At 46.8% G+C, this 16,854-nt stretch overlaps 1 protein-coding gene across 8 annotated transcripts in view; it reads right to left on the reverse strand.

Moving 5' to 3' along the window:
- The window catches only part of SSH2 (slingshot protein phosphatase 2), a 105,030-nt gene that overhangs the window by 12,209 nt on the left and 75,967 nt on the right, over positions 1–16,854 (reverse strand). For 7 of the 8 annotated variants that reach the window (XM_074845433.1, XM_074845435.1, XM_074845438.1 and 4 more), the window contains 9 exons: positions 14,457–14,578; positions 11,961–12,029; positions 11,112–11,177; positions 9,764–9,958; positions 7,824–7,917; positions 7,570–7,698; positions 4,675–4,721; positions 3,065–3,211; positions 516–716 (listed from right to left, as the gene is read on the reverse strand). In XM_074845433.1, coding sequence (XP_074701534.1) covers positions 516–716; positions 3,065–3,211; positions 4,675–4,721; positions 7,570–7,698; positions 7,824–7,917; positions 9,764–9,958; positions 11,112–11,177; positions 11,961–12,029; positions 14,457–14,578 — 1,070 coding nt within the window. Of the gene's footprint in view, positions 1–515; positions 717–3,064; positions 3,212–4,674; positions 4,722–7,569; positions 7,699–7,823; positions 7,918–9,763; positions 9,959–11,111; positions 11,178–11,960; positions 12,030–14,456; positions 14,579–16,488; positions 16,601–16,854 lie in introns of those variants that run through there. The other variant, XM_074845441.1, reaches the window with a different exon arrangement.

Consider the following 16,854-nt stretch of genomic DNA (forward strand, 5'->3'; position numbering starts at 1 on the left):
TGTACCCAGGCCCAGCTCCAGACCAGCCTCAGGACTCCATGCAGGAATAAACATCGCTGTTGCAATGCACAGAACATCCTGTCCCCTCCCCTAACACCAACACTTACCGAAGGGATCTAAATAAAACCAGACCAGCTGCTGAGGAGGGGCATGTTCAACAGGGAACTGTAAGGCTGAGACGGAGACAAAGCGAGTTCCCTGCCAAGTGATGTTACAAGCAATAGCAACATCATTTATCTCTGCTGGAGTCTGCACAGCTCTGAATGTTCCATTCGGATGGTAGTTCATGGGATGCTACTCTCCAAAAAAAAGCCATCCTAGAAGCCAAGCAGCCTCTCAAAAGATCTTTATTACACCCATTTTCTCAGGCTCAGCTGAGATAACCCACGAAAACAGAGCGTTATCTTTCCCAAGTCAATCACGAGCTTACATAATGCAGTGATGGAAGTTCTAATTAAAACATGTTTAAGTCTTATGCCTTACCATCAGTAATCAGGGTCATTCCTTCCACTCACCTGGCTAGCAGGATCCCTTGGTATTCCTCCAGCTGCCGCATAAAGCTGGGGTTGGGCTTGGTGACGGTGCGCCGTTCCTTCACGTAGTTGTAAGCCCTGTCCAGGTTCCAGCCGTACTCCTTCATGGCGTAGGCGATCACCGTGGACGCCGAGCGGCTCACTCCCATCTTGCAGTGCACCAGGCACTTAGAACCATTTTTCCTGAAGCAGGAGAAAGACAGAAGAGGATCATTAAATAGAAAACACGGCCTCTGAAAAGCTTAAGAAAATAACAACTTCTTTACCAGAGCATTATCAAACACATTTTCAACACTGTGGCCTAAATTGAAGTCTGGAACGTGATCTGATAATCCAATTTACAAAGTGGAGCAAGACACACAAAGAAAGTGAAGAACAAGGTCTTAATATACTTAACAGATTCTGAAACTTTTATCGCAAAGTGGACAAACATCAGCTGTTTGCAGATATTTATGAAGACTGCTGAAGACCAATATGGCATCCTTGAACTCAGCCCAAATGGCCCACTGGTATCAAGCAGTATTCCAAATAAAAAGGGCATCTATCACACAAACATGACGTCACAGTTTAGAAACACATCCCTGGAAGATACCAAGCAGTTCAGGGTAGCCTCCAGCACAGAGATGATGTTCTACTGCAAACTTCTGACAGCATATTATTGAGTTTGGCAACTGGCTGGACTGCTTTACTCAAGTGTTTGAAACCCCACCTAGTCCCATCCACATCTGAAGACACCGGTGGGTGCAAATCCAGTCAAAAGCCCTGTGGACCAACCTGGCAGATTTTTGTCGATACCATTTCTTAGGACTGTGTGTAGGTAGAAAGCTCCCCACCCTGTTCTGTTTATAACAGTCCTTCACCACGGTACCTGTCTAAATGCAAGCGAGAGGAAAAGATGAACCTCCCCGCGGCTGGAGGCAGAGACCTCAAATGACGGCTGCAGCGCCCTGCTGCAATCAGACAGAAGATCCTTCCACTTTAATTCGTCTTTTCTCATTGAAGGGAAAGCAAACAGTGCCTTTGAGTGCAATAAGCAGCTACTCTGCTTGGTGAGGCTCGTATAGAGCCTGAAAGGGCAGCCAGTACTCTGCTCCAAGGAATTAAAAAACATTTGTCTGCCATGAAATATGAGGAGAAGGCTACGGCCCTTCTCTGTGAACTCCGTGCGCCGGGCAGCATTGGCACAGAGCAGGCTGAGAGAACGTGGGTTTGGCACCTTTCATTTTCTCCTTTAAGTGCTAGGTTTTCTGGATTGCCAGCTGTGTAAAGTTCCCACAGGACAAACCAGGAGGCCAGAGAGCACACACGGTCATGTGCCTCGACAAGCTCAGACCTCAGCTGCTCGCAGCTGTCTGAGCCTGTACCTGCATCCACACCCCCCAGACACTCAGAGATGACTGCACTGTTTGGGGTATAAGGGGTTATAGCAGCCTTTAGACTGCTCAGAGACTTTCTCTACTTTGCAAATCAAATTAGTCAAAGCATTGCAATGCTTCTGGTGACTAAAATAAACCCCAAACACAACAAGCAGACAAGGCAAAGAAGGGGGTACAGTAATTGCCCCAATTTGGAAGATTATTAACTTACATCACCTCATACACAGTACTGAGGCCCAATCATTTAAACCTCAGTGGAAAACATTCTGGGCAGGAGAATACTTCTGAGGATGGCAACAATTCAAAATCAATACTTAAGGGAATACGACGATGTCTTTTAAAGAAATAATCATATATAAAGTAAGTCTTGAGCCACAGTCAAACAAGTCAGCTTTCAAAGGCTATGAGTAATTGCAAGCACCACCTATGGTTAAGAGATGACAGACTTCTACAATGGAAATAATACTTTAAAGGCAACATACTGCCAATCTGCTTTCTGACCAGTTTTCCCTTAAGAATGCTGCTGAATTAACTGGAGACAGCTCATATAACTGGGATGCAGCTCCTTGCAGTGAAAAGGCCCTACTTTCAGCATCCGCTATCAGATTACTCACTGGAACTGACAGCTCAGAGACCTACACAGGCATTTACTCCTGTTAAAGGGAAGAGTTTGCTCTGGAGCATTACGCTACAAGAAATCACTTCCAGACTGTGGGTTTCATTGTACAACCTCACAATGCAGAGAACAACTTATGTTTGTGTTTGGCTGATAACGTTTTGCTTCTTCCTTTTGTTAAACCCTGCTCGATTTGTTACTGCCCTTTCCTCCCACCAGCACCTCTGCAGATCCACTGCACTTCCTAAGCAGCAGGTGAACTGTTAGCTCTCTAGTACAGGAATCATCTCCTCCACTGTTTGCCTGGACTGCAACTGGGCAGAAACCCCTCACTAGTCCTACCTGCTCCTTGTACAAGCACCCACAAGAATGAAAATTTGCAGAAGGCAACTCCAACACTTAAGACAGAAACTACAAAATGGAAATGCTTTGATCCTAGGTAGGCAAGGAAGAAAAGTAGTTAAGAAAATCAGCAGGAGAATATAAAATGCTTAGTGTACATCTTCTAAATGTATTTGTTCTGTTCTGAAAAGACTTACTTTGCCTTGGAGATGAATTTGTAGGTGTCATTCCAGTAAGCCAGAAGATCTGTTGCTTCTTCATCATATACCCGAATATTATGGTATTCGAAGAGTCCAGGGAAGAAGTTATCTATTTCTCGAGTCACATTCAAAATATAGCGCACCCTGCATGGAAACAGACAACAGATAAAAATGCGGAGTGTGCAGAACGCAGCAAGTTCAGAGAAGTATCACAGCTGCTACACAACAGCCTTGCCTTGCTTTGCGAGTGGCAAAACTCAAAGCATTTGAAGTTGCAGTCTTGAACACACCTCCTTGGAAACCAGGACGTAATGCAAGGAAGCAGCGGCTAACGCAGACAAAAGGTTTTGCCGAGGAATGTAGAGCCTAGCCTCTGATAAAAGGGCTTCCATCTATACTGGATAGAAACTTCCTCTACACTACGTCAGGTTACACTGCTTGCCCACCATCTCTCTATTCTAAGCGTCGCAGCAGCTCCTGCACCGACTGTTCAGTCAGTGTCTGGACACTTTCTCAAAGCCCCTTTGTGAGTCCCTCCTCCTGCTGCACTAACAACACAGGAAGATTGAAGGCATAAGCTCTTGAGCAACACTGTAGTTAAATAAATGCATTAAAATAACTACAGAGAGATGTAACAGACAATGAGCCACTGGGGAGGATTTATTTCTTATCCCTAAATTTTCTGGAAAGGAAACTGCTAGAGAAAGCATATGGTATTTATGTACACTACATCCAGTATTTTTAGCCCTGAGGGTTACTCTTAAGATGCTTATGAACCGCACTCATGCTGGGATATCAGACAGAACAAGAGCATCGCAAGGGAGTGACATCCCTTTTCCCTAGCAGGTATGAGAGCACTGGCAGTCAAGTAGGACCTGGGCTGACCCAAGGAAACTGCAGCAGACCCTGAGCTGAATGAGGAGAGTCAGTTTTGCCAGGCTGATTCTCCGAGGTACAGAAGCATGCTATCAATTCAACTCAGCAGAGTGATTAGTTTTTTCCACTGGATTGGCACAAATAAACCAAACCCATACATAATGATTTAATTGCAAAATCTTGGTGCTTAGATCCACCTGGCCTAGAGAAAGAACACACTAAGCTTAAGCCTGGAAGGTAAAAAGGGCAGGAGACAGAGGAACCCATCAATGCTAAGCCTGAGAGCTACAGGACTTCCTACTGGGCCCCACTCAAAGCAACAAACACTCTTTTACAGATTTTCCTTCCTGCCACAGTCCGGAGGTCCAGACTCCAAAGCGCCTCTGTAACCTTGAGACCTCAGTCCAGAACAACGGGCTGGAGCAGAGGGCACAGAGCCAACTACGCAGCATCCAGTGAAGTAACTGTAGCTTTTTGCTCCTTATAGCTATGAGATTGCTGGCTTCCTTTGTTCGCCGAGGGGATGTCAGTCAAGGTCAGGGTACAAGATTCTTTTACTTTAGGGTGCCTGTTTGTGGGATGCCAAGTTTGGAGGAAGCAAGAGCTTGTTCTGATCTGCAAACCCTTTAGTGAGACTCAGGTTACACAGCAGGTATGGAATAGAGTTTGTTGCACAGACAAGTGTTGAGGCCAGGCTCTTGCTTTTAAGCTGATGGCCTGAAGCTACTTACCCTCTGTTCTGCAAGTCTTCCAAATTGGAGGCGTTCCATTCCGAGCCCTGCAGGGAAAACATGCAAAGGGACACATCAACCAGAAGGAAGGCATGGCCAGACAACTGATGGACAGAGGGATTGTCACCAGTGAACTAGAGGAAGAAGCTGGTCAGCCAAGTGTTGGAGAGCTGGGGGTCTTTCGAGTAAAGGGGTACAGAGAAGAGTGGTAACAGGGCTGATGTTCAGCACCTTATCTCGCCCCTTTAACCAAATCTGTTCTGAAGCAACAAGCAGCTCTGCGAAGCAGGAGCCCAGCACCATAGGTTGGCACTTCCTGCAAACGCCGACAAATCAACGTCAAAGACAAGACCACTCCACCCTTTCCCTTGAGGCTGCTGCCAGCTCTACCCTGCAGAAGAGAGACTGCCTGCATTTAAAAACCATCCAGGTGCTCTTTATACAGGAAACACCCATCACACATCAAAGGCAGCAACACCGTAAGCTCACTTGGGTTACACCTCTTCTCCCCATGTTCAAAGCCTGTGTGAGCAGAGAAGTAAACACATTTAATCCTGGCTAGCTAACCTTTGTGGTAGATGCAGGGCCTCCAAGTTGCCTGTTTCCTGCTCAAACACATAAAGCCTGACCAAGGACAAAAATCACTCAGACAAAGGCTTCCTTCAAAATTTAAGGTGCACAAGCTATCTGCTTCCCTGACCTAAAATAGCTCCTAAATAGAAAGACAGTTCAGATGGAGTAAGCAAGAGGGACCCAGGCAGCATTTCCATGACCGGCAGAACAGCCCTGCTCATGGCTGCTCCCACACCACAGGCTTCTGTATCACCCCAGGGCCAGGAGAGGTACAGCCAGGGCCCTTGGAGCATACCCACCACCTGCCTGCAAACCCCGTCAGCCTGAGAGCGAGAACCTCCCAGTCTTGCAGAAGCAGCAGTGTCCACCCAGAGGATGGGTTGCTGCTTGCCCCAGAAAGCGTGCATAGGCACCCCGTGTCTGAGATGGGGGAGGTCCAAGAGCTCTGACTCACAGGCACGCACTTGTAGAAAAGCCCTGAGCACTCAGCCTGCGGAGATGCACACGCACAGGAAAGGGCTGCGTTACTATTCTGGTAGCTACTGGGGACAAGTCTGTTGTCTTGCCTTGACACTCCAGGAATACAACAAACAAAAAACAGCTGGTTCTTCCCAAATGGAACTACTTCCAAAGAGAATTCATCATAATGAGGACATGTTCAAGGTTTCAGCACAGATGAGACTCTGAATTCCGAGCAGAATAAAGGGGCAAATGTTACGTGTCATGGCAGCCCAAATTTCAATGGATTCCATTGCCTTCAGCCACAGATCAGGTCAATCCCAGCAAAGCCCAGAGCTGTGCACGATCTGAAGGAGGATTATGGGGGTCTTGCTAATCAGTATCTGCCGACAAACATATTTTGATCCCTTGTTGTATTTACCCTAGCCCTCCAGACTTAGCTTCATGTCATCTCTTTCTGGCCAAGGAAGAATACTTTAATTCAGGCCTGGGAACCACCAGTTTCCACGGGTATGGAGAACAATGCTGCAGTGGTGAAAGCCTTTCTCCTGTCCTTTGATCTGCAATCAGCACCATCATCAGGTCTCATTTTCTGCTTAGTTGTTTTAGCACTCTCTAAGTGGGATCCCACAGGGTTCTTGCCTCCACCTGAAAGGAAACAGCTCCGTGCCTTCCAGAGACCTCACTGCACGCCTTTGCCTTGCAGTATACACGCTCCTGAATTAAGCTGACGCCCAGCCCCAGCAGCACTGCTCCTCACTGCAGAGAGCAGCTTTGCAAATACTTCTATTGCACACATTAGCCACAGCTCTTCTCCTTGGTGCTGCCTGCAAGCCTTGTTTTATAGGTCTTGTTCCCATTAAATGCACTCAGAGCCAAGGCTCCAAGCCTTGCACTGGACTGAACTGCCTGTACTGCTTTTGACTAGCACTGTAAGCCTTCAACACATCTCTCTCCAGAGAACACATAGTCAAAAAAAAAAAAAAATCCATTACATTGTAGGTACTTTAAGTTTCCTTGCTCTACCCCACCACAATTTCTTGGGAGCACTCACATACATATACACCACCCCTTCTGAGCCACAGCACTAAGCTTCAGCAGACTGGGAGAGGCCCTCTCTGTTTGGAAAGCCCAGCTGGCCCAAGAGGAATGGCTTTGTTTAAAGTTGAGCCAACCTCATAGGCTAGACAGCCCAACCAAACCTGTGTCCATTGCTTCAGGGCTGGGAAATGCAGCGGAGTGCTGACTCGCCAGAAGGAGGTGCAGTAATTAGACAGGCCCCAGCAGCAATGAAAGGCAACTAACCAAGCAAAACATTAAAAAGCAAAATGTTTAGGTTTCCTTAAGTGACTTATCTCCAGGATTCTTTGTTAAACTCCTCTGTTCCTCCCAGATCATATGAACTCAGAGCTTTCCATGACACAAGAGCGTCATTCCACCTGAATGCTACACAGCTCTCCCCAGCGACTCCCCTCCCTCTTTGCTGTAGCTACGCCCTTCCTAAACACATGTATGCTCTAAGAACTTGGCATGTGGGTACCCTTCACAGTTAAAGCTGCAAAACTGTTCTTGCATCAATGGAGACAGCCCTGAAAAGTAGTTAGAATTAAGACTCTTCCCCTTCTATCCTCTAGTGACAGGGTCTACAGCTTGGCTGGTGTTGTACAGCAAACTTTAGTACAGCCAAGAAGCTGGGCTGCTCTTGTTCAATAGCACTAGTGTCTTGCTTAAGAGTACGTGACCCCAGGATGAGCCATTCTCTCCTTCAGAGTTCCTTTAAGTTTCTCCAGAGGCCTCCGTGTCAACCAAGCCATAGTGAAAAGTGTTAGGCGTGTTTACTCTTGAATTCACTGTTAGACTTACCAAAAAGACATGATCAAATATCTGCGTGGGGCTGTCCATCTGCCCAAGGATCACTATCATTTCATTGTCAATGAACTCCTTGAACTCCCGCAGGTTACACACCATCTGCATCTCCAGCTCGGTCCGTATCTGGGTGGGGAGGAGGAACACGAGGAAGCCATGTGAAGTTTTTGTTCTGGCCTTTCTTCACGGTAAAGTACAGAGCTCTCTAGTTCGCACAACAACACTTCCAGTGCTGCTCCCTCACCACTCACCTCTTTTGATGTGATGTTCTCCAAATCTTTCTGCATCATGATCTCCCTTAACTTGGTCTTAATTAGCCGTTCTGTGCGTTCCCGCTCAGTTGGGCTATCAGAAGAAAGCAACAGAGTGACTGGGAGGGGAAACAAACTGAACTCATGGCATTTTTAAGCAGGTATTGTATAGACTGGATACTCTGCAGAGTCTCAGATACTCACACTACTTCCCCCAAGCATGTCCTCAGCTGGAGGGAATTCAGGTGACTGTAAAGCCCAGTTTAGATTCCCAGTTGCATATAGAAAAGACCAACTGAATGCTCCTAATCCACTGTAGTCATCCAGAGAACCTCTGGTATTTGGTAAAATTTAAATTGGGAAGGCTGCATTATACTCTCTGGAGCAATATCTAAGCCTCCCTCTACCTTTCTTGGAAAGGTAACAGCTCCAAAGCTCCTTACATGGAGAAACGAGGGCAGCTAAGCCTCTGTGCATTCCTCCAGCCTCTGCTGCCAGGGCCCTTATCACCAGCTGCAAAAATAGCCTGACTAACACCAGGGGAAGTTGCAAGAGAGCAGCAGCACAGAGCTGTCTCACCCATCATCTTTAGAAGGGACCCAGCAGTAACATCTCGCACCACCTTTCTTCTTTCTCTGGAAGGCTGCCAGGATGATGACTGTACAGACACTTCTCTGCTTTACAAGTGTCCAACTGGTTGTCCACAAATAAAAATCATGGAAGTTCCTGGTCCTTTTAACCTCACACATTACTTCAGGACTCAATTAAGAGAATGCTGTCTAGGTGTCTGGAGGAAACCATACAATTGCTGCCACCAGGGAAAGGGTACATTACATAAAATTTATATATGAAAAACTACAAGGGAATATTAATCTGACAGCCTGCCAAAACTTTTCAGGCACCCTCCTTGTACATTAAAAAACAATCAAGTGTGAAGACTTGTTCACAGCTGAACAACTGCTTAGCATTATTATTGACTCACTGAACTTCAACAACAGGAAATATCTGGGAGCATAAATCAACCAACAGCACTATTATACTGGGAAAGCAGCTGGGGCAAGTGAAGTAATTTCCACTACTACAAACCGGGCAACTAAGCCCTCACACTTGGCATCACATCTGGACACAGACTACCTTTGAGGTTATATGGTATCAGTACCACCAGCAATTACTACAGGGGTTGTAAACCTTGAATGTTGATATAGCCTATACATTTTCCCTTTCCAAACTGTCTATCTATCTACCCCAGCCACTGTTTTGGACTATGTATCACCAGATATCCCCACATTTAGCTGGAGACAGTTTGGGACCTATATACTGTCCTGTTCCACACTTGAGGAGCTCCTCAGGATGATGAAAAACTGTACTGTTCTTTGTCCCCATTCTCGGGTGTATCAGATGGGTGCCTATGAGGATGCTTCTGAGCTCACAGTCTCAAAAGTCCATACATAAACATTTCACTTTACAGCAAAATTAACTGAGTAAGGAAAAAAAGACCACGTTACTCCAAACATGTGCTCAGACATGCACTAGCGTAAGAACAAAGTTCAGAGAAACCTGTTCCTTCCAGGAGACACTAGGCCTGGAAACCAGAGGACAAAACCAGCTAAGAGGAAGGCCTAGGTACTAGAATACACCAGACCTCTCTCTCACCAGTAACACAGGACTTACCTTGCAGAAGCAAACATGTGCAAGCCTAAAGCCCAAGATAAACAACTAGACTGAAAACAGGCTGGAGGAGATGCAAGAGAGCCCCAGGAGGGCTAAACTTCCAGTGCTGGTGTCTACCTAACCAGGGGTCTGCTTATTACCTGGAACAGGAAGCTTTTCCTCGTTAATACCTAATTAAGAGTAATCACTTGTGGAAACTGTCTCCTCATTTGGATACTGCAGTGCTTGACAGCCAAACACTTTGGCTTAGCAGAGCCAGACCAACTTACACATCTGTGAAGAGGGCGGGCGAGTCGGGCCGGTGGGACTGGACATCTTGCATTGCATTCCACTCGTTTACTGACAACTGGTCGGAGTTGATATGGCTCTCATAGTAACTGACCCACGTGAGGAAGAGGCTCCCTGGGTAGTAATTGTTGAGTCGTGCCACCTCACAAGCCTTATGTAAACTCTGCAAAGCAGACCTAGAAAGGGAAAAATACTTGCAGGATTATAATTTCTTCCTCAGGTTGGTATCAAGCACAAAGCAGCAGCCAAATCCAGGATGCTGCTCACGTCCCATCAGTTGGTACAAACCCCAGTCCTACATGCAACAGCCCCTGGCACTAGGCACAAGGCTGTCCTGCACGGGTATGGATAAGGCATACGAGCTCTTGCAGTGTGTGGTTAACTGAAGTATGCCAAGACAAGCCTGGATGGCAGCAAAGGCACCCACAATTCAGAGGGGCAAAACCATCTGTGTCTCTGGCTCCAAAGACTGCTACAACTATCTAAACCATACGTAAGATGCAGAGTTTGTGTCCAAGACAGGGTGCTCTGACAACTACTGTAACATCAGCTCCCCTGCGTGCAGGGCAGGGAGACCAGGAGAGCTGCACAACCAAGGGCTTAGGACTTGACTTTACTGAGGTGTTTAGGTGTCTGTCCTCTCTCACTGCATGAGGGATGTCAGAAGTTTCTGCAGCTGCTGCTGGGAAACAAATCCCTGCTCTCCTATTTTTAGCTTGTTTTAAATCTTTGACTAAGATCAGAAGGATCCAGGTCAAAATCACTGGGGTGACACAGTAGCATGACACCCTGACAGGCAATGTATTTCTGCAATGCAAAGAAGCTTGAGCCAGAAATACTTTCATGGCCACTACATTCTTACATGAGCCACCCCAAAAGGGGAGAAAAATGCAGGCAGCTTCTCTTTCCTTCTCACTATCACAATGAACATATCTCACTGGAGACAGAGACTCCTAAAATATGCACAGCGTGTATTTCCTTATTTATGACAAATAAAAAAAAATGAATGTATTTCAAACACATGCTCAAAGCAATTCTGCTTTGGAGAGACTCAAAGCAGCAGCCCTTTGCAAGGAAAATTACCCTATTCCTTCCTGCCCCCAGCTGAGACAAAGGTGTGGCTGCTGCAATATTATAAACTCACTGCTGTACACCAGCACTTGCATGTTTTTTTATTTTGGTATGAAACTTCCTTCCCTGTCTCTGAAGGAGACTTCTAGCTGCTTGAGTAGGTCTCAAGATAGCAATAATGCAAAGCAGCACCTGCTTTTTAAAAGCTCAAACACCTTGGAAAAAGGATCACTGGGACAGATTATAGTAAGTACTTACCACATTGCCTGTACAGACACTGGCTTGAATATATGAACCCTGTTATCTGTCGATACACTGAACCCTCTGGAGAGAGGAAAAAAGTCACAGTAAAAATGTGTCCAAAAAGCCACTTTTTTAGTTAATAACTGATAGTTTGTAGCACATTAGAAGAGCAAAGGACTAGCCCTATGCATACGCTGCTGAGTTCAGCTAGTAAACATATCAGAATAGCAGGCTAAAAGCTCTAAGGTAACTTTTTTAAGCAGCTGCTGTTCAGCAATGAAACTAAGACAGTGGGACAGTGCTGGGCTGGGCTGTTTACCTTGGCAACACAAATTCAGTGCCACAGCTGGGAGCAACAGTCTCCAGCTATAGTGATCCTGGGGCAGCTACCAAGGAAAGAAACGTCATTCCACGCACTGCACCGGACAGCCTTTGTGACTGGCACAAACAAGAGTCTGCAAGTCAGGTGTCTATTTGGCAGAGAAACATCATTCTTATTTTATGTTCAGCCGAACGCTGCCTGCTGGAAGCGTGATGGAGGAACACATAATAGGATCCCCTTAAGGAGCTTTCACTACACACCCACTCACCACTAAAAGCTCCTTTACTCCAGCTTAAACACACACATAAGCCGCTGTCTCAGTGCGTGTTTATTCACAGATAAGTCAATTATTGGTGTTCCCTGCCATAACCACTGTGATTTAGGGCCTTTGAGCCTACTAACTCGATACAGGTCAACAACCAGGAGGTCTGCTGGACCTGTTAGGGCTCTGCAATCATTTGAATCCTTCCCCATACACCATGCTGTAAGCTCACACACGGAGACCCTCTGCTATTGACCTAGAACATAAAAAAGACACTCACCCATCCCCGTCCAGGTGAATCAAGGTGTCACTCCACAGCGGCAGCACCAAGCCCATTGTACAAGTGCTACTGTAGTAAGAAAGAGAAGGTCAGCTAATCTACTACAGCACCATGCTATTATTCTAATTTTACAGCAATGGTTGCATATTTTTGTACTCGTAAGAAAAAAAAATGAAAAATCCCACAGTTGCTTCAGGGACAAACAGTGCCAGTGTTGTTCTACAGGTGTCTGGCAAGGATCATTAACTGGATACAGGGTACAGCAGTACTCTTCCAAGCAAGCTAAAAGGGTTAACATACGCCCAGGAGAAGAGCAAACAGGGTTCAGAAGCAGCAATCTCTGTGCGGAAGTTCAGAGGGGGCTCCCAGTCTTCAGTCAGCTCAAGCCTTTCTTTACAGATTAGTCTCTCTCAGGCTCAAGTGGTTCGGTTCTAGCTCTGTTTTTGCAATCCACAGCTTTGTTTTCTTGTTTGTCCCTCAGCCACAGCTGCTGGGATGTGGGATCAGTATAGTGTAATAGCAGGGTGACTGGCAGCACAGTAGGTTAGCAATCACAGCCTATCACCCGTTGTTGACTCCTGCCCCTTCTTCGCCCTCCCACACCTCGAGGATGATGGCAGCAGCCAGCAGAGACAGACACCTCTTGGCAATCCCACTCCTCTCTCAGCTGCTTTGACCTCTTTGCCCTCACAGTCACCTGCTTTCTATAAGGCTGAGCAAAAAGCCAAGTTAAAAGCAGAAGTCAAGCAATGGAAAAAAGGCAGGGGCGGGGGAACCCCAACACAACCTGCACCGGGTCGTCAAATGAAAAAGCTGAATCTCATAAACCTGTAAAATTGGTCCATAATCAAAGCAGCATCTTGATGAAGAACTGGATTCAACTGCCTCCTGCTCTGAGGCTTTGCACTATCTGCTCTCAAATTTCCACAAGCCCTAACACCCCTGTCAGTCTCTGCAGTTCATGAGAAGTGGGGGAAGAGTGTGAGACTCAAGGCTTCGGAGGCTCAGCAGACATGAAGCCCTGTAAACACGCACACCTCGGAGCAACTGGTGCCCAGCACAAGCAGACACTGCGGCACACAGCTATTTCTGTTGACAACATGAGATGAGCTCATGGAAAGATGTGTTTTTAAAAGGCTTCCCAAGGTGGCCAGGGTATTTTTAGTGATACTGTTCAGCAAGCGCTTATCAGAGACCATAGCAACAAGTCTACATTGAGTTATAAATACCAAGTGGGCTAGGGGAGGGTGTATCAGACTGACCATCCAGAACCTAAGTAACTCTGGCAGAAAGCTAAAACGACCCTGCTACGTTATTAGAGACTGAATACCAGTGAGCTCTCAGTTATCAAAGGTGGCTGTGCTGGTGTATCACAGCCAACAGCAAGCTCCAAGCTCACAGCAACCTGTGCAAGGACAAGTTATTCTTACACTACCACAAGAGCATCTCTGAGCTACAGCTGTGCACACGTGCACAGGAATGGAGCCAGGAGCCAGGGGCAGCATCAAGCTGGTCCCACTTTTTAGCAGGCATCACTTGAGCTAAGCTCCTAAATCAAGCCACTCAAAATTAAGCATGGTGGCTGTTGTGATCAGCAGGCTGTTTGGAAGGTCATTTCTTAGCCAAACAGTTCAAAAAGGTTTTCTAGTGACTCTGCTAACTACCTGAAAGTAACTTCTACCAACTAGGGTCAGCAGCAAGACTCATTCCTGTAGCAGTTGTGTATGAAACCTTTCAAAATGGTTTGAATATCCAGGTTTTTCTTTCCCTGCATAGGCCAAGACTTACTTGTGTTAGACTACCAAGACTACCACGTGCCTCCATGCCCTCTCCAAAGTGCCTAAAATCGAAGCTTCTGCCTGTGAAGCCACTGGGGGTGCTGCCTCCTGGCTTACAGTCACTCCAGCAGCAAAAGCTGCTTCCTAGCCACATTCTGCGGCCTTTCAGAGAGGTCAGGAGCAATTTAAATGAATGAAGCAAAAGCACTAAACCCCGATGACACACTGGTGTCTGGGGGGAGCACATGTTGTGTAAGATCTGCCATCAGCGACCCTGACCTTCCCATCAGGCCCTCTGTGCCATGACTTTGGCAAGGGGCTGCCTGACAGTCACCTTCTTATTAGCTGCTCTCTTGAACCCTGACGTCCAGCTTCTCTAATTGCAGCTTTTTCTTTTTATGCATGTGACTTGTCCCTGTCTCTGGTGTGCAGATGCAGGGCTTAGGGACCATTCAGAGACGCTTAAGGGCACTTAACGTCTTCACATAACCCTGAGGCTCAAAGGAATGGAGGAAATGCTGACCTGCACTGTTGCCTTCCCATCCGCCCCCTCGTTTCAAGAAATAAAAGGGGAATTCTGGATCTCAAGAAAGGTGTTATGCTAGAAAATCTGAAGCAATCTATCCCCAGAAAGCATAGACACCAGACAGTGACTTCTACACTTGATTTGACATGTGGGTGAACTCAAGGACTTCCCCCACCTGGACACTGTGAGTACCTGTCATTGGAAGAGAAATCCATTCCTAGGACAATGCTCTCTTCAGTGTCTTGTCTGCCGTTGGTGGACACTACCACCATGTATCTAGTGCGGTTCTGGTAGGTACTTTCCAGTCTTACAGCCTAAAGAAAGGAAGGGGAGAGATCAGCAGTGCAGCCAGCAAAACACACACTATTACCTTTACAAGCCACTTTTTCATGCTGAGTGAGAGGCGCAGAAGCAGTGATGCAGTTTGCACTAGTACGGATGGCCTGTACTTCTCAGCTGGGTCACCAGCAGAAGAGGGAGAAGCAACTTACTCTCTCCCACAGTGCTTTCCTCAACAGCCTGGATGTTCCTGGTGCCTTCTGTACACAGGTCTGCTCTGTCCCACCAAGGCTGCATTTAAACAGCAGCCTACAAGGTTGGCTGCCACAGTCCTCCGACCGGTCCCGGCCTAGTGAGCTTCACGGAGCATTATGCGTTCAGCAAGACAGATGGGTGTTGAATGTGTTCTTTACCTCTCAGAGGAATCAGTCCAAAGAGCTAGATCTTTCCTTTAAACTGCTGTGTGCTACAACGAGACTCTTTCCACAAACTTCCTGGGCAGCTAGAACCTAACTGATATGTGGTTTCCTGCTGGTCCTTTGAATTTCTTCTAGCAACCTCCCCAGTGCAGAAGCAACCCTTTCAGCTGACAGGAAAAGATTTCCCTGTTACTAAAGTGCACCCATGTCTGGATTCGGATTGCTCAGAAAACATGAGGTCATTGTGCTTCAGTGCTCCTACCACAACCATGTGCACCCCACTGGCAAAAGAGAGATCTAGCAGGACTGGAGGATGCTCGAATTTCACCCCAAACTCCCCCAAGTCAGAAAGTGGCCGTGCAGTGAAGTTGTGATCATCAGACCAACACTGAAGCTCCTCAAAGGCTACACTGAAGAGTAATCCTCCTCCATAAGCCATGATGAATCTAGAACTCTATGCCCACGGAAGTGAGCCCAGCGCTTTAGGTTTTGCCTATAAACATATGCAGCAGGCAGCCTTTACTTGCAACGCTTTTTGCACCCTGTTCCAAGCCATTTGCAGTTAATTTTAGTCACAGGATCCCAACTAGAGAAATTAAGACATCCCTAGAAAGGAAGTGACTTAATTGTGTATACTGAATCTTAACTTTGGACAGCCTAATCCAACCGTAAGATGCTGTCTGGCTTCAATGTTTACCTTACTGTTAAACTGCTTCTTGAACTTTGAGCGGGGCCTACAGAGAGCAAACACAGGCAAGAAGGAGCTGTCACAGCCCAGCCTTGCCCCATGCTGCGGACAGACACCTGCCTGCTACGACGGGACCCAGTTGCCAAATTCCTCGTGACCCAATGGTTGAAGCTCGAAGCAGTGTTTGACGTCCTTTACAAACTGAACCTGATTTCTTCAAACACCAGCAGGCCTCCTGAGCCATTGCTTGTGTAGACACTTCTTGGAGGCCTGCAGGAGTTCATGGCTCAGAGAGCCCAGTTTAAACAGTGATTTTATCCTTAAAAAAGCTCACAAAATAACTATTGTGTGGGGTCTCTCAGGAATAGGGTGCTTTTCCCAATACGCTCCTTTAGTTCTTTCTAACTTGGTCTTGAGGCCAGAATGGCACCTCCTAGCTCAGAGGAAGCCCCCTCCAACCTCCTCACACCTTACCTGTCCACCATACAGTAAGTCTCAGCCACAACATGTGGCAGAGTCTACAACAAAGGTTAAAATAGCGCACAGCAGCTAAAACAGAGCTTGCTATTTCACCAGAGTGCTCTATCGCAGGAGACTATGCTGAGAGCGGCAGGGAAAGCTTCCCCGTGGCGTTGCAGGGAGCAGCAGCTCTAGTGATGGGGGCGGAATAGCAAGTGCAGGCAGGAGACTGTGTTGACTGTGTCTTCTAGACTTGTCCAATGGGACTGAAGACTAACAGAAACTACCCAGATGCTGATGCCAGCAGACAGACATGCTCTGTACAGCGAGAGACTGTGCCCCACCCTATCTCTTTAGGATAAGTCATGCTAAAACCGGCCTTATTTTCCTTCTTGCTCCTCAGGTCACTGGGATTCCTTTGCAAACACAGAAGATCAAAGTGGTCAGTCCTTCAAGGTGTGAATTCTGCCCAAGACAGCTGCTTCTACAACTAACCACTTGTAGCAAAACAGAAAGGGTGCTCTTCAACCTAGAAGAGCAAGCAATCACCAAGATCTTGGTAGTTAAAGTCATTATCTACATTAAGAACTAAACCTCAAACAGAAACACAGACTTGCCTAAAACGAGAACAGGCGGACAACAGCTGCCCCATGTTCAGAGCATCCACACATGAGTTCTGCTCTGCTTCTCCTGAGGACAGTCCAGCAGCAAAAGGATTAACATAATCTAACTTACTTTGCTAAAC

Source organism: Strix aluco, chromosome 19, assembly GCF_031877795.1.
Source record: "Strix aluco isolate bStrAlu1 chromosome 19, bStrAlu1.hap1, whole genome shotgun sequence".
NCBI classification, from domain to species: domain Eukaryota; kingdom Metazoa; phylum Chordata; class Aves; order Strigiformes; family Strigidae; genus Strix; species Strix aluco.